We start from the raw sequence: 18,219 nt of genomic DNA, 5'->3' as shown, positions 1-18,219 counted from the left end.
GCAGTCAGAGGAAATATTCCTTATTTATAACTGGGTGTAGAACACAGTTAAATCAGTAGCAGATATTTGCTTGTTAGCATTGTTGTAAAAAAGTAGTACATTTTGGAATCTGCAAATTTTTCTCAACCTATCAGCTGAATGAGTGGTTCATGGTGTGGGTTCCTGCAGTCATGCCCTAGTTCATGAACCATGGGCAACGTATGAGTGGCCAAGTAAGTGGTCCCGACAGTCGGGATACCATTTACTTTGGAATAAGGCTGGGCATCTCGGACATATTCTGAGTCGTGGTCACCTTTGTGCTCATACGGCAAAGACTACCAAATCCACCGGTTAGTCCCTCAGCCATTAGGGGTAAAACCCAATGGCACTCGGGGCAAGTAAGGCTAGCAACCTGCTTCCCTGGTACTTTAAATATGATGCTGGCAACAATCAGAGCAAAATGCCTCGGAACTTTGGAGGTGACGGAGTCCCACCTCTAACTGACAAACCAGGGACTCCTAAGATACGACTTGGCAAACAAATGGTAATGAGATGGGGAGCTATTAATATCAATGGGGGCTACTCTGGGAAGAAGGTAGAGCTGGCAGAGGCTGCAAGTAAGATGGGGCTGGACGTTTTAGCTGTTAGTGACATTCGGGTAAGGGGTGAGAAAGAAGAGGAAGTGGGAGAATACAAGGTCTACCTGTCAGGAGTCAAAGCAGGAATAGCACAATGGGGTGTCGGGCTTTACATCAGGAAAGAAATGGAACCCAGCGTAGTTGCAATGAGGTATGTAAACGAACGACTGATGTGGATAGATTTGACAGTGTCTAGCAAGAAAATTACGATTGTGTCAGTATATTCGCATTGTGAAGGGACAGATCAAGATAAGATGGATAGTTTTTATGAGGCACTCAGTGATGTAGTTGTTAGAGTAAAGGACAAGGACAGTGTTCTGCTCATGGGTGATTTTAACACCAGGATTGGAAATCGAACAGAAGGGTATGAAAAGGTTATGGGTAAATTTGGAGAGGATATGGAGGCCAACAGGAATGGGAAACAACTCTTGGATTTCTGTGCCAGTATGGGCTTAGTAATCACAAACTCCTTTTTTAAACATAAGAACATTCACCGGTATACTTGGGAAGGCAGGGGAATCAGATCTGTCATTGACTATATAATAACAGATCAGGGATTCAGGAAGGCTGTGAGGGACACACGTGTATTCAGGGGATTCTTTGATGACACTGATCATTATTTAATCTGCAGTGAAATTGGGATTGTGAGGCCGAAAGTGCAGGAGGGCAGGTCCATATGTAGGAGGATAAGAGTGGAGAAACTTCAGGATAAGGAAATCAGGCACAAGTACATAACAGCGATCTCAGAAAGGTACCAGTTAGTTGAATGTAGTCAATTACAGTCATTGGAAAAGGAATGGACAAGGTACAGGGACACAGTACTAGAAGTGGCTAAAGAATGTCTTGGAACAGTAGTGTGTAAAAGTAGGATGAAGCAAACAGCTTGGTGGAATGATACAGTCAAGGCAGCCTGTAAAAGGAAAAAGAAGGCGTATCAAAAATGGCTGCATACCAGAACCCAGGTAGACAGAGAAAGTTATGTTGAAGAAAGAAACAAAGCCAAACAGATAATTGCAGCATCCAAGAAGAAATCGTGGGAAGACTTTGGAAACAGGTTGGAGACTTTGGGTCAAGCTGCTGGAAAACCATTCTGGAGTGTAATTAGCAGTCTTCGAAAGGGAGGTACGAAGGAAATGACCAGTGTTTTGGACAGGTCAGGAAAACTGCTGGTGAATCTTGTGGATGCCTTGGGCAGATGGAGGGAGTATTTTGAAGAGTTGCTCAATGTAGGTGAAAATACTATCAGTAATGTTTCAGATTTCGAGGTAGAATGGGATAGGAATTATGATGGAAATAGGATCACATTTGAGGAAGTGGAAAAAATGGTCAATAGATTGCAGTGCAATAAAGCGGCTGGGGTGGATGAAATTAAGTCGGAACTCATCAAGTACAGTGGAATGTCAGGTCTTAAATGGCTACACAGGATAATTGAAATGGCCTGGGAGTCGGGACAGGTTCCATCAGACTGGACAAAAGCAGTAATCACACCAATCTTTAAACATGGAAACAGAAAAGATTGTAACAGCTACAGAGGTATCTCTTTAATCAGCGTTGTGGGTAAAATCTTCTCAGGTATTGTTGAAAGGAAAGTGCGAGTATTAGTTGAGGACCAATTGGATGAAAATCGGTGTGGGTTTAGGCCTCTTAGAGGTTGTCAGGACCAGATCTTTAGCTTACGGCAAATAATGGAGAAGTGTTATGAGTGGAACAGGGAATTGTATCTATGCTTTATAGATCTAGAAAAGGCATATGACCGGGTTCCTAGGAGGAAGTTATTGTCTGTTCTACAAGATTATGGAATAGGAGGCAAACTTTTGCAAACAATTAAAGGTCTTTACATGGATAGTCAGGCAGCAGTTAGAGTTGACGGTAAATTGAGTTCATGGTTCAGAGTAGTTTCAGGGGTAAGACAAGGCTGCAACCTGTCTCCACTGTTGTTCATATTATTTATGGATCATATGTTGAAAACAATAGACTGGCTGGGTGAGATTAAGATATGTGAACACAAAATAAGCAGTCTTGCATATGCGGATGACTTAGTTGTGATATCAGATTCGATTGAAAGTTTGCAAAGTAATATTTCAGAGCTAGATCAGAAATGTAAGGACTATGGTATGGAGATTAGCATCTCCAAAACGAAAGTAATGTCAGTGGGAAAGAAATATAAACGGATTGAGTGCCAAATAGGAGGAACAAAGTTAGAACATGTGGACGGTTTCAAGTACTTAGGATGCATATTCTCACAGGATGGCAACATGGTGAAAGAACTGGAAGCGAGGTGTAGCAAAGCTAATGCAGTGAGCGCAGAGCTACGATCTACTCTCTTCTGCAAGAAGGAAGTCAGTACCAAGACTAAGTTATCTGTGCACCGTTCAATCTTTCGACCAACTTTGTTGTATGGGAGCGAAAGCTGGGTGGATTCAGGTTACCTTATCAACAAGGTTGAGGTTACGGATATGAAAGTAGCTAGGATGATTGCAGGTACTAGTAGATGGAAACAATGGCAGGAGGGTGTCCACAATGAGGAAATCAAAGAAAAACTGGGAATGAACTCTATAGATGTAGCAGTCAGGGCGAACAGGCTTAGATGGTGAGGTCATGTTACACGCATGGGAGAAGCAAGGTTACCCAAGAGACTCATGGATTCAGCAGCAGAGGGTAGGAGGAGTCAGGGCAGACCAAGTAGACGGTACCTGGATTCGGTTAAGAATGATTTTGAAGTAATAGGTTTAACTTCAGAAGAGGCACCAATGTTAGCACTGAATAGGGGATCATGGAGGAAGTGTATAAGGGGGCTATGCTCCAGACTGAACGCTGAAAGGCATAATCAGTCTTAAATGATGATGATGATCAGCTGAATGAATTAATTTGGAACGTATTTTTACAGCAAATTGCAGGATGGAACACAGCAAATACCAATTGAAATAAGGCAATCAATCCATTCACCTGCACATGAAAGATGTTACACAGAACCACATTAAAGTGATTTGCAAGTACATTCCTGTGCAAGAGAAACAAACAACCAACCCTTTGCTAGTGTGGTGCAAGAAGCTAGCCTCAAAACTATTAATTCAGAAACATGTGCCCAGACCATTTACTAGCACCTTTCTTGCCAGTCGTATATATAAGCTCTCTTCAGTATGTTCACACTGAATTCATTCTTATTTGGTGGTTGATGACCTGACAAATTCAGAACTGTTGCCCACTTTTCAGAGAATCTGCACATTTGGTGATTTGTTTGTTTGCTATATGCATTTTGACTGATTTAGATTGAGGATATTGGTGCCTTTACATTTCCTGCCACATTTAAAAAAGTAATCTATAACAGCATTTTTTTTAGGGAACCTAGTTTTGTTTGACATCAGTGTTCATTGCATCTGCATTTAACCATTTAACAGCTCTGGCTGATGTTCGATTTGTCACATTAACAAGGAATCTCATACACTTTTAGCCTTCATATGTCAATATTGTCTTTTATGGAACTCAGCTATATCAATAATCAAACCAAACTATTGAAGACACCTTTGATTCAGTGCATTTTGAAATCTTTGCCAATTTTGAAAGAGAAACTGCCTCCATGAAACAAGAGATTCACTCAAACTGAAATTTGCACATCAAGTTGCACAGTGTGCATGTCAAAATGCACAGCAAATCTGGTGCATTGTGATGGGTGATGGAAGCTCAAAAATATATGCTACAGATTGCTTTTGTTGCTTTGTGGTACAACCGACAAATGAAAAAGTCATCTTTATGTTTATGAACTGGTACATTCTAGAAAGACATTCAGTTTTTCTCTGCTTCCCTAGCGAAACAACTATCCAGGATGGAAAGGGTTTTGATGTTAAAAAGCAAATACAGTGTTGCAACTTCACTTCACCACAAAATAAAGGTATTATCTATTTGTCTCCAAAAGTTAGTGTGTTACAGAGCTACTGATTTCAATGGTTTCTCCTTTAAGTTTTTAATAAAAAGATCTTCTGCTCTGAGTAGCTAACAGCTTCTCATAACAACTCCATCAGCAAGGACATAGAACATGCCATAAAACAAGAATACACAATATACATTTACACAAAAAGAAGAATGTCCCTCCTACAGATATGAAGTGAAGTGATCCTTGTGGATGTGCAATAAATCAAAGAACCTTAAAGATATTTTAGTTTACAGGGGAATAACAAAGCTTGTCATAAAACATGTAATTTACAATGCACTGAAGTGCTTATGTTAATTCTTATGCTGTTATTTACAACAGTTATTGACACTGATCACATTACATCCTGAAGATTGTACAGAAGTCAGATTTTACATAGCACTTACATTCTTCGATATTACTAAAAATATCTACATATAGTTGGTTCAATTTAGAAATTCGTCAGTGGTGTAGGGGTAGTTGGCCACCAGTAAATCCCCTACACTTTTCCTAAACTGAGTGTCACTGGTAGTTAAATTACTTATGGCTGCTGGACAAGTCATTTGAAATGTTTGTTTCTGAATAATGAACACTATTCTGTACCGAAGTAAGTGACTGCATATCTTTGTGAAGATTCTTATTTCTAGTATTGATTCTGTGAACTACCTTGGTGGTTTGAAAAAGAGCTTTATTATTTATGGCAAATTTCATTAATGAATAGATATATTGGGAAGCAGTAGTTAGTTTTCTCAGTTCCTTGAACTATCTGTAAGACATTCATTCATAAGTTCGCACCACAAATAATGTGTATTAAGTCCTTCTGGACTTGGAAAACTTTTTCTTGGCTTCATGACTTACCCAGAAATTGATCCCATATAACATTATGGAATGAAAGTAAGCAAAGCATGCTTGTTTGACAACATCCACTTTGCAAATAAAGATTTGTTAACACTTCAGTGATTCTGTGATACACTCATCCCGTCTGATTTTATTACCAAGTTTTAATCCAAAGAATTTAATGCTGTCAACCTCTTATACGTGTGTGTCATCACATTATAGACAGTACTGGGCGGAAGGGAATACCGTGAAAGCCTGAACTGCATATAGTGCCTATTTTCAAAGTCTGATGAGAAAGAAGTAACTAGGAACAATTTTTAAGAGCCTTGATAATTTCTTAAACCAAACTTCCTAGAACTATATTTCATTCACTATTTGTTGCAATGTTCATGTCATCTGCAATCAAATCAAATTTGGCATCTGATACTATAACTGATGAAGGTTGTTAACATGCATAAGAAAAGTGACAAGCACGTGATGGAACTTTGTGGGGTACCACATGTAGTTAGCTCTCAGTTGGATCATGACTGGTAGCTTAATTTTGGACTCTTTCCTACTGACACCCTTTGTTTCATACTGTCAGCCAAAAGATGTGATTTGAACCATTTCATGGAATATGTTGTTACACCACAATATTCTAATTTACTTGAAAGGATATTGTGATGTACACAAATGCCTTTCATAGATCATAGAATATACCAGTTGCCTGTAATGTGTTGTCTAATGAGTTAAATACATTCCCATTGTATGTGTAAATAGCCTTCTCAATATCAGAGCCCTGTAGTTTGATGAGGAAGAAGCCACTTGCCATCACTTCTAAAATTTTTGTGACACTGGAAAAAAATTAATTTAATGGAAATTAATTATGTTTCTTTACCTTCTTTCTTATATGGAGATTTAACATCAGCATACTTCAGCTAATCGGGAAATGTTTCACTGATAAATAATTTGTTACACAAATAACTTAATATGTTACTAAATTATGGAGAATACCCTTTTAATTGACTATTTTGGTATTTTAATGTAATCATTAGATTCTTTTATTTTGCAGATTTTATTGTTGTTATTACTTCTACTCTTACAACAAGCATCATGTTCGTATTACTGAAACTATTGGTATTAATAAGAACAGCTCCAAGATACTCTAAGGCAGCATCTACTGAGCCTGACAATCCCATCTTTTCAACAGCAGTTATGAAATGCTTTTTAAAAAAATTTGCAACACTGCACAAACCTGATACAAATGTAACATTTACTCTTATTGTTGTCTGCTCTTCCTGGTTCTGCCAGTCTCCTCTTTCACTAAATACGATGTTCTCTTTTTTTTGTTACCTGATGTGATGATTTTTCCTTGTATTCCATTTGTTTTGATATCTGTTTTATTAGCTTCAGTATTTATCAATACGTCTTGTAATGAGCTGTAGCATCAATGCCATAGCTTTTCCTCAATTTTTTTGCTTACAGACTGCCCTCATGAACTCAGATTTGGTAAATTTTGTATCCTGAAAGGTATTAACATCCACTTATTATTGGGATGTAATATAATTTTCTTCATGTGACATTTTAGTATAAAAAAATTAATGTCTGTTTTTGAGCAACTGCTACCCTAGTTTAGAAGTTTGCAGTAGAATTCAAGTTGAATGATTATGATGCTGATTATAATCAATTCTTACTGGAAGAGATTTTAAGAAAATCTACATTAAAAGCACAAGCAACCACAATTTGTTTGTTTTTTTATTGTTAACTAAGCTAGTAGAGCTTCAATGTGATTCATGAATATATTAAAATTTCTTGCAGATGCTCAGTATACACTTATTTCAAAAAAAGTATTTATTACAAAATTCTGCTTGTGTCACATATGCTGTCATGTGTTACTGTAGGCAAATTAGTGAGTATCTGTATTCTTTAATTTGACAATCACTGATGAATGCTCTACAGAAGTTAGATGCTAACCTAAATCCTGTACTGCTTAACATGTCTATGCAAGTGGTTCCTCAAAGCCAGAATAGTCAGGCTAGTCAGTAACAACTAGCCCAAATCCGTGTCTGACTTTGCAGCTTGTACAATGGCTTACCTCACCACACAGTGCAAGTTCCATATTTCTTCTCTGGCAGTGTACCCTGGAAATTAAGTTTTTTCACAATGATTTTATCAACTCCCTTCCTCTGATTGCTGGAAGGTTTGAAGCTATGGGTCTCTGCAGTAGCTCTCTACAGTCACATCAGCACCTGAAGATGACAAACAGTTGCCTTGTAGAAAAGCTACGCAGGTTTTACATCATTTGGCATTTTGCCAAATAACATAAGACTACAAACAACAGTGTAAGTGTTTCACAATTATCATGTTTCTAATACTGAGCAACCATTCACTTCCTCTGTTATCCATGACGTAATAAAGAAACGTTTTCGTTTGTACATTTGTCCTGGTCAATGACAGGAGATTTATTCTGTTTCTGTAGCCTGTACACATGAAATGAAAGCACAGAGAGTCAAGTGATAAGTAGTAACTGCATCAGAAGTGCCAATTACTTTGTTATAATAATGTCTCAAGCATGAGAATCACATAATTTCTGTACATACCTCTGTGGTCATCCACCCCATCCTTTTCCAAATTGTATCTTTGTGTTATCAGTAAATCTCTATACTGCTTTCTTTGATGGCATTTTGAAATTTCTGCTCATTTTTATTTGCTTTGTTTCTTTATTATTTAAGGGATTTCTTACAGTCCCCTTGTTTTCAAGCGTGAAACACCCTGAATTGTGTCAGTACCGCGCAATATAATCGTAAAACGCGCGTAGGGTACGTAGAATGTTATTAATATGGTTGTGAATAAGCCTGCATGTTTTTGACTAAAAAAAATGTGTTTACGTGTTAAAAAGGCACCAAAGTAAGATTGAAAACTCAAAGTTTTTAAATGTTTAATAACAAAGCCCGTTTATTTTGCGTTCTTGCAGAAAAAATCCGCCTTACTTGACATCAGGTAAAAACAGGGGTTTTAATTTTATTACCTACCCTTTTGAATAAAAAATAAACTACTGTACAAAATTACGAAACAAATCTAGAGATTACTTAAAAGAACGAAAAATTTGTCTAGAAGAACTTTAAAGGAAAGGAAAAAAAACAAAAAATTATAACTTACGGACGTTGAAGTTCTAAGACACTTCATTACAATTTATTTTTTGATAAAAAAAAGTCTGTAATTTTTTTTATTTTGGCTTGAGAAACTTTTGTTGCGGCAATATGTCTACAACGTAGGAAACAAACGATTTCGGTATAAGTAGCCGCCTCGTGTTGGCTGATGTATTCCAGGGCGGCTTGGATCTATTCGTAACCGAGGGTGTGAGGAATCTTTTTCTCTGTGTCGTCATCAGAGACATATTCTTCTGACGGTTTCTGATTGGTCGCAATTTGGACGATTTCTTCCTCTGTCAAATCAAAGAAGTCGTTTTCCATCCACTCTTCAATGTCTTCGAAGTTCACGTCTTCACAACCTGGTAGCTTCTCCAGTAAATTCACCAAAATTACGTCATTTTCATCCGTTTCTGACACTTCAGCTTGAGTTTCGGTGTTACCTCCTTCTTCCCACCACTGATGACTTGCATTATTATCTAAGAGTTTCTTCCAAGATATAGCGAGAGAAATTGGAGGAATTAGATTCCAGGCTTCAGCAATCCAATGAATGACACTTAAAAATCGATTTTTTAAGAGCTTGCACAAAATCTTTTTCAGCATCAATCGCACCGATTAAGTATTCCAGCCACCTTGCGTCTGTAATATTTTTTCATCGCCTCAAGAACACCTTGATCCACCGGTTGACATAGAGATGCGACGTGTGGTGGGAGAAACACAGCTTTGATACCCCCAACGTGTAGATCATCTGGGTGAGAAGGAGCGTTGTCCGCAAGAAGTAGCGCTTTTAGGGGAAGTCCATTTTCCTTGATGTATTTTTCTAAATCTGGAACAAACTCTGCCTGGAACCACTCTCTGAAGATGGCACCCATCCATGCCTTAGACAGATTCGTGTACCACAATGGCAAAGGTTTATCAGTTGGTTGTTGTTAAAATGCTCTTGGTTTTTTGGATTTGCCAATTAAAGTAAGGCACAGCTTATGATTGCCAGTGGCATTACTGCATGTGGGGCAGTAACTGTTTCTTTTTTTTTAATTTTTTTTATTCGGATGCCGTTTTTTCTTGTTTAGAGGCAAGTACTTTTGTTGCCAATATTATGTAATCCAATCATGTTTCATCACAGTTGTAAGGTTGATCGCCAGTATAACCTCCTTTGTCGATGATTGTGTGCAGTTTCTTCTTAAAATCAGCGATAGCGGCTTCATCCCTGGATAATTATTCGCCGCTGATGGCAATTTCATGAATGCCATGCCACTTCTTGAACCGATCCAGCCAGCCATCACTTCCGAGGAATTCTCGCTCCTTTCCTTCAATCAGCTCATAAAAAATCATTGCTTTTTGATGAAGTAGAGGACCTGAAACTGGCACACCTTTGCCTCCTACTTGTTCGTGCCACAAAAATAAGGACTCTTCTAACTGAGGATGCGCATCTTTTCCCACTGTTTTACGAGATTTCACTGCGCTGCCTCACGCTTGGATGGAGCAAAATTTTTCAGTTTCTTATCGATTTATCTTCCAGTTAGTAATCGTACTCCTACCGACGTTCAGATCCGCAGCAACTTTCGCGGGTGGCTCACCAGCATCAGATCTCTGCGAAGTGCAAAGCTTTTGTTCCAACAAGATCACATTCTTTTTTCGTTTCGTGCTCGTAGTCACGTTAAGCAGTTTTTACCGACACTCGACTGATTGTGTTTTGGTTTTTGGCCACTTTTATCTCAGGACATTTTAAAGCATATAGCGCGAGCACGAAACGTTAATTCGAAAACACACAGATGCACTACTTGACAAAACACGAGACGCACCAGACAAAGCTTTTGATTGAAACCAGGCTGTGGCGCCATCGAATGAAAACATTCCGATACATCTATCCCCTCTCCCCTGTCCTGTCCAAGCCCTGCAGCAACACAACAGTACGTTGTAACTTCACTGTTAAATTCTTAAAAGGTCGGCTTTGTCTGATGTACCGACAACAAGCGGAAAGTGTTTGGCCAGCGTTGCCAACCATACGATAAATTATCGCGATATACGATAATTACAACGTGAACACGATATACGATAGTACATTGCTGATAACTGCGGAATCTACGATAATTTTTGTGAAGATTTAAAATGAAAATAAATTGATACTTGTAGTAGTTTCGTACGTTAATAATCTGTTTTCATATATTTAAGTCCATACTCCATTCAATATAAGCAATTTCCTCTTTTTCTCTCGTCCACTCCCCGCAACAGTCCAACGACTCTTTAACACTGTATGTTCGCTTCCGGGGAATACCCTTACCGCCTAACAAATATTGTTTCACAACAATATGGGCTATTAGGGCTAGGCCATCGTCATCAGTTGCTGGTGAAATTGGGACTTGAATGCGCGGGTAGTTGTCTTTGTGCTCTTAAAAGAACATTAATTTTTTGTTCTTAAGGGAAATTAAAGTGTGGTGTTCTTTAAATAAATACTGTAGTAGTGTATTCAAATATAAATAATAGAAAGTGACAACAGTGATGTAGATTCTCCGCGGACCCCACAGAAGAAATTGAGGCTGCATGGTGAGTTGAAATTAAAACGTTTGAAACAAAAGTTCAGAAAGGAATGGTTGACTGATTTATCTATCAAGGATTGGCTACAACCTGTTAGTGATGATGCATATAAAGCTCGGTGTAAAGTTTGTAGATGTGAATTCAGTGCTGAGTTGTCTGTAGTAAAAAATCACGCTGAAGGGAAAAAACACTTAAGTGCCGTAAAATGTGTCGGGCCTCGACAAAAGAAACTTGACTTTTCATCACAATCAAAATCGTCTGATACATTTGATAAGCAGGGCAAGAGGGCTGAAAAATTGCTATGTGGACTTTTGGCAGAACATAACATCTGTTTGGTTCGTAATTAGGAGGTTTTATGGCTAAAAATTTTAAAAGATGAGAAGACTTTGCCGTTCGCGATTGAAAACAAATATTGTGTACGTCATATTATCAGCATTATTGTTTTTGTTTTTTAAGATTATCAATATACGATAATTTTAGATAAATAACGATAATTTTAAATACAAAATGACATAATTTTATCTTCTGGTATTGGCAACGCTGGTTTGGCCCATGGCGCCGCACTCTCATTGTCGGTTTCGACAGGGCTACGTCGCGCTTAGAGAAACACTGTACGTGCTGTATTTCCAAGGAGTTCCAATAGATGGAAATGGCATGGAACCACGCAGTACGAACAAGAAACACGCTAAAACTTTCAACACAAGCACGAATTGACGAAAGTCGGAGACTTTTGACACGCGCCAGTGCACTTATCAATAGTAGACTGCCGAAAAACACCAGCCAATGCATGGCTCCAGGTGCAGACAAATTGAAACTTGTCAAGTGTCAGTCTAACTAGCCAAAAGCGTACCGTCAGCAGGGGTGACATTGGCCCACTTTTCCACAATATTTGACATGTTAAGCTCTTGGTAGCTGACAGAGTACTGGTAAACTTACAAATGTTTTCTACATATTTTGCACCTCGTTTGCAAATTACCTTCTTATTTCCTGGGTCATCACAGAGGTTCGTTTCGTCATAATTCCAGATTCTGGACGGTGGAACATCTTTCACTTCTTCACTCTGAGCTTTTTGATGTTTGAGCTTATTCTAACAGTGAGTTCATTGTGGCGTTTCAAAAAGTATTTTGTCCACTGATAACCAGGCAAACTATTCTTGAACACAGGAGTATTGTCACCCTTTTTATCTAAATAACTTTTGACAGCCATACGAAAGTCTAGTTCATCAATTGGAAATCCAGAATCGCACAACTTTATGTTGTTGAAAGGAAAGTTCTTCCTCATCTGTAAACAGTCGAGATTGACCTACACTTTTGATTGCTTGCCAGCAAGCTTGTTTTATATGGTTGACCTGGGTATCCTAAACCTTTGTTCTGCTTCACATTGAGTCATTTGATGTTCATGAATTACTTCTAAACATTTTTCCAACTTCTCCAGTGAGTAATTTGCGTATGATCTACAACCAAGTTTCTACTTGTGTATTCGTGGCATTGTCTGTAAAATAAGAAAAAGATTTTTCAGCCTCGTTGGGAAGTATTCTGTTCAAAAGAGTAATGAATCTTTAAAATAATTACTGGTATATAACAGAATAAACAACCTGCAAGCCTAACATCTTTTGGGCCAAAGTAACCTAAAAACCTGGGCCAACGTTACCCCATGGTGAAATAAAATATTTATTTCGTACTTATATGGAGAAATTGACATCTCCCTGTTTTAAATCTTAATCTAGACAAATGAAGCGATAACAAAAACTACTTAACGAAAATTAAATCTCTTCCGTAACTGATAACCAAATGAAAGTTGGAATCACACTAATTTGCTGCAAGTTGCAGACAATAACAAAACAAGTGCTGCTGCCACCTACCGTTTAATACTAGAAACATGGATATTCGTTGACCAGTCTACTATATTTATTTATTTCTTGTGGAATTAGTTGGGGGAGCCAGTTTCAAGGAATACATACTGAAAACTGGAAAAAGAGGTTTACTACTGATTATTTTGCTTTTGAAAGACATTGTTAATGAAAGTAACAACTTACAATGTTTCTCTATACTTTTTCTTCCACGTACATTGATCTCCTAAAATTGGATTCATCTCCCAGAAATTGTCTTTTGTAATATTTAGCCCCTCTCTTCTCTTTACAATCATCATCCAGTTCCATTTCTGATGGTATTGAGACTGTTAATTGCTTTGCCATATAGTTAGGAAAGTAATAGTTTGTGACATTAAGGGGAGGGTAATATATAGTAATGAAATCCTTCCCCTATTAATATTGTCATGTATAAGATAGAAAATTAGCTTGATCTGAGTAAGAAGAAGGCATTCTTTGTTCTCTGAAGAGCCAATACTGCTTAATAGAAAATATAAGGAAAGAACTACATCACTAGAAATGCAAAAAAGAAAGACTATGTTTTCATTCTCTGCCAGAATGGAGCATTAGAGATAAAATAATACTCTCAAAACATCTCATTTTTTCAGACGTAACAGTTGTTTAAAAACGTGACACAGCACTGTTTATACACATATGGACAGTTCTCATTATTTACTGTTCTACAGAGTGCATCTATGACATAATCCAAACAATATACATTTTGTTTTTTGTACTCCCAGGTAGGTTTGTAAGTATCATTAGGCCTATTATAATTTGACATGCCTCTCAGTCTCAACATTTTAAAGTATATGACAGTGTGGAATGATATTCTCTTGACCAACTTGCTTAACATAGTCTGATTTATAGGTGTTCCCGATGTAGTGTCACGAGATTATGCAGTACCACACGTGACCCGCACACCACCGCCTAGTCACCGAATAGTGTTTCCAGAAGCTCCTCCTGTTCCTCCACCACCACAGCAATATTATGCTGCTACTGAAATATGTAAGGTATGTTTTACAAATGTGTAGTAAGCTATTGAGGAAAATATTAATTTCCTTATATGTGGTAACTGTTGTTTCATGATGTTAGCAGATATTTTGGTCATACAAGTAAGCTATAAATCAACAGTACTCCAAAACGCACGCTGTCAACTGTTGTGAGACTAGTTCATTTTTTGGGGTTCCTTTACATTATAGTTGTATACTGGCCATTTAAATGTGGATAAAATTTGATAATATTCAATTAGATGTAAGAATTACAAGTAAGAATGAGCTGGTACTTTTAGAAATAACATGTTTAATGCGTTTTGGGAGTAGGTGACTGCTCTATTTTGGAATAATGTCACATAAGCAGAGGTATTACTCGATATACTGAAAGCTAATATTATGTACCAGTATCCCAAATAATTATTTTATGGGACAAAACACAAAAATCAAAAGCAAAGAACTGCAGGATGTAACTTTACAAACAAAGTCAATGACAACTTTTCAGAATGAGGTTACGGTATTTTTGTGACTGTAGCCTCCTATTCATAGTCTAAAAAATTGTCTTCATTAGGCCATTCCAGATTGTCCCTGACCACCATACAGTTAACTAACTGTAGGTCCTTTCTTGTAATCAGCAGGGAGTTTCTGGATCATTCTTGGATACTCTTTTCCACTGACTGTCACTAGTAGCCACAAAGTCACCCCTTACTTCTGTTTTTTTTTTCAAGTTCAGATGAATCACCAGTATCAGACAAGACTACAGATTTCTTTGAATGCACAAGCTTCTGGTTTAGCTTTATTGCCTCAAACTCTTTTTCTCAAATCAACAACAGTAATACTCTGCCCAGCAGGCACACATAGCTGCTACTTGTTTTTCTTCTCAGTTTAGCTTCACATTTAGCGAAAGTGTTTTAATCAACCTCTTTAAAAGAGAAGGGAAAGTATCTTTAGAAGTTACAGATATTCTACTACCACACCCAGTATTGTTCAATGCCAGGAGAATTTTCTGACATGCCAGTTTCGCTGGCCTAAACACAACAACGTCTAGCAGGCACAGGAAACAATACTGTCTGCAGGGGCGGTGGCAAGGGGGGATGGGTTATGGGTGCTATGCCCCCTCCCAATGGAGTATCATATTACAGTGGATAAAATGACTTCAGAAATCAGTGAATATATTATCCCAACAGATTCAATCATTTTTTTTTATAATTATGTAGCATTATGGGTTGCAATGTATTTCAAACACATTGTAACAAAAGAATAAGAGCAGCAAATAGGTTACTATCCAAACCAATAAATGTCATTTAACTTAAAATACGCATCTTATTATGTTAGAACTTTAAGTTTAACACATATATTTCTGAACGACACAACACCACATGTAGGTCACTAAGTACATTGACAAGTAAGACATGTGTTCACGTTAGCATTCGAATGAGCACTGAGCCCCAGTCTAGCAGCCGCTGCTCGACTGGCCGCTTAGGTGGCGCAGCTGGTGCATGGCTGGCAGACAGCGCCGCACGTAGAGGACGCGCGTAATTGCGCGGCGGCACTTTTCCCCCCTTTGAAATTGTTGCACCGGTCTTGATGGAGGTATCCTGGAGATGGCTAACGTCCATGGGCGTTGTTTGACTCACCGTAAAGTCTCGAGGAGGAGGCTTCCCGTACGGACGGAAGTGTTCCCGATGATAATGGGTCGAGATGACAGGAGACGTAGGGGTCGAATCTGCTGGGGCCCCATGCACCAATCTGCCCGTTGCGGCAAGTCCAGTTGATACGACAGGAGACATGGGCGATGTGTCTGCGTCCGTTGGAGAAGGAGGCGAGTAGATTTCCTCTGACAGAGGATGGTCCTTCGGTTCCTGCATGGGCACGTCTCCTGGTGGCGTCCGTTCTGGTGCTGGCATCGCGATGATGGTGAGAGGGCTGCGTTGTGAGTATTGAGAGATGCCAAGATCCCGAGCGTCAGGTAGAGCCAAAGGTGGTGTGGCGGCATTCGGAACAGGCGTTGCTGGCACCCGAGGCCGAAGCTGGTCCGAATGACGCACTGCAACACCCGTCTCCGTCTGGATTTCATACAGGCGTCTGCCACGGTGTCTTAAGATGCGGCCCGGGCTCCATTTTGGCCGCCTGCCATATCGCCGTACCCAGACGAGGTCGTTGGCGGTGAACTGGCCAAGTGAAGGCACCCGTGGCCGTGAGGTGGGAGGCCGCAGAAGATGAAGTAGCGTGCGGGGCTGTCGGCCATGTAAGAGCTCAGCCGGGCTGTGGTCGCCCATGGGGGTGAAACGGTAAGACGCCAGAAACAGGAGAAGCGCATCATCAGCAGCAGAAGAAGTCAGAAGTTTCCGCATCTGAGCCTTAAATGTGCGGACCAGCCTCAACGTTGGATTGTGGATGGAACGGCGGGGCCGTGACGAGCACAAAAATTCGAAAATTCGGAAGAGGCAAATTGCGGACCATTATCAGTAACAAGAGTAGAGGGAAGGCCTTCCAAAGAAAAAATGCGGGCGAGAGCGCTGGTGATTGCCGCGGTGGTAGGTGACGTGCAACGGACAATGAAAGGGAAGTTAGAGTAGGCGTCAATAACGAGGAGCCAATAATTACCTAAAAAGGGTCCCACAAAGTCAGCATGAATGCGCTCCCAGGGCTTTTCAGGCGAAGGCCACGGTGACAAAGATGACTTCGGAGCAGCGGCCTGTGACGCACAAGGGCCGCAGGCAGCGACCATGTGTGCTGTTTCAGAGTCGATGCCAGGCCAGTACACATGACGGCGCGCCAGAGATTTTGTGCGAGACACACCCCAGTGCCCTTGGTGAAGGAGACGCAAGACCGAAGCACGCAAAGACGCAGGTACCACAACACGCGGCGAAGCATTGTCAGTGAAGAGGAGGATAACACCATTCCTAGCCGTGAGGCAGTAGCGCAAAGTGTAGTAGTTCCGCAACGGATCAGAAGTCTTAGCGGACGGGCGATCTGGCCAACCCTTCTGAATACAGCGTAAAACCCGAGAGAGGGTAGGGTCAGAACCCGTAGCAGCCGCCAGCCTGTCCCCAGTGATGGGGAACCCGTCCACAACCCGCTGCTCGGCAACATCCAGGTGGAAACACAAAAGCTCGTCCCTATCGAATGCCTGATCAGGACCCATGGGAAGGCGAGACAGAGCATCAGCATTCGCATGTTGAGCCGTTGGCCGGAAATGAATCTCATAATTGAAACGGGACAAGTAAAGAGCCCACCGCTGGAGGCGGTGTGCAGCCTTGTCGGGAAGTGACGTTGATGGATGAAACAAGGAAACAAGTGGTTTGTGATCCGTAACAAGATGAAATTTTGAGCCATAGAGAAAAACACCAAACTTATGGAGAGCATAAATGATGGTCAAAGCTTCTTTCTCAATTTGAGAATACTTTTGTTGGGCATCTGTGAGCGTTTTGGAGGCATAAGCAATGGGTTGTTCCGAGCCGTCAGAAAAACGGTGCGCAAGGACTGCACCGACCCCGTATTGAGAGGCATCTGTGGCAAGAACAAGATGTTGGCCAGGATGATAAGTAGCCAGGCACGGGGCCTGTTTCAGCATAGTCTTCAATTTCTGGAAAGCTGCTTCACATGATGCGGACCAGTGAAAAGGCACGTTTTTATGCAATAGGCGATGCAACGGCTGAGCCACCGAAGCCGCAGACGGTAAAAACTTGTGATAATATGCTATTTTCCCCAAGAAGGCCTGCAGTTCCTTAACAGATGTAGAGCGAGGAAGGGCATCGATCGCAGCGACAGTTTGTTAAAGCGGACGAATACCATCCCGAGAGAGTTGAAACCCCAAGTACGTGATAGATGCCTGAAAAAATTGTGATTTCTGAAGATTACACTTAAGACCGGCAGTCTGTAAGACATGAAAAAGTGCGGAGATTTTGAAGATGTTCTTCAGTGGTGGAGCCAGTGACAACAATGTCGGCCATATAATTGATACACCCAGGGACAGGGAGCAATAATTGTTTCAAGAATCGCTGAAAGAGAGCAGGGGCGCTAGCAACCCCGAACGGCAAGAGTTGGTATTGATAGAGGCCGAAAGGCGTGTTAAGGACCAGAAACTGCTGGGAAGCAGCGTCGAGAGGAAGTTGATAAGCTTCTGACAGGTCAATTTTAGAAAAATACTGGCCTCCAGCAAGTTTAGTGAACACTTCTTCATGACGGGGCATTGGGTAAGTGTCGATGAGGCATTGAGCATTTACAGTGGCTTTGAAATCGCCACAGAGACGAATATCACCATTTGGCTTAGCAACTACAACGACAGGAGAGGACCACTCACTGGAAGTGACAGGAAGCAAGACCCCTGAAGCAG

General features: G+C 40.2%; 1 protein-coding gene across 3 annotated transcripts in view; it reads left to right on the top strand.

The window, feature by feature from the left end:
• LOC126088407 (discoidin domain-containing receptor 2-like) overlaps positions 1-18,219 on the top strand; it is an 883,025-nt gene that overhangs the window by 759,576 nt on the left and 105,230 nt on the right. For all 3 annotated transcript variants that reach the window (XM_049906568.1, XM_049906558.1, XM_049906550.1), the window contains exon 11: positions 13,759-13,901. In XM_049906568.1, coding sequence (XP_049762525.1) covers positions 13,759-13,901 — 143 coding nt within the window. The remainder of the gene's footprint in view (positions 1-13,758; positions 13,902-18,219) is intronic.

The sequence above is a fragment of the Schistocerca cancellata genome, chromosome 1, assembly GCF_023864275.1.
Source record: "Schistocerca cancellata isolate TAMUIC-IGC-003103 chromosome 1, iqSchCanc2.1, whole genome shotgun sequence".
In the NCBI taxonomy this organism is placed as follows: domain Eukaryota; kingdom Metazoa; phylum Arthropoda; class Insecta; order Orthoptera; family Acrididae; genus Schistocerca; species Schistocerca cancellata.
The sequence above is the reverse complement of the archived record's forward strand: the minus strand, read 5'-3'. Positions and strand labels throughout refer to the sequence as shown.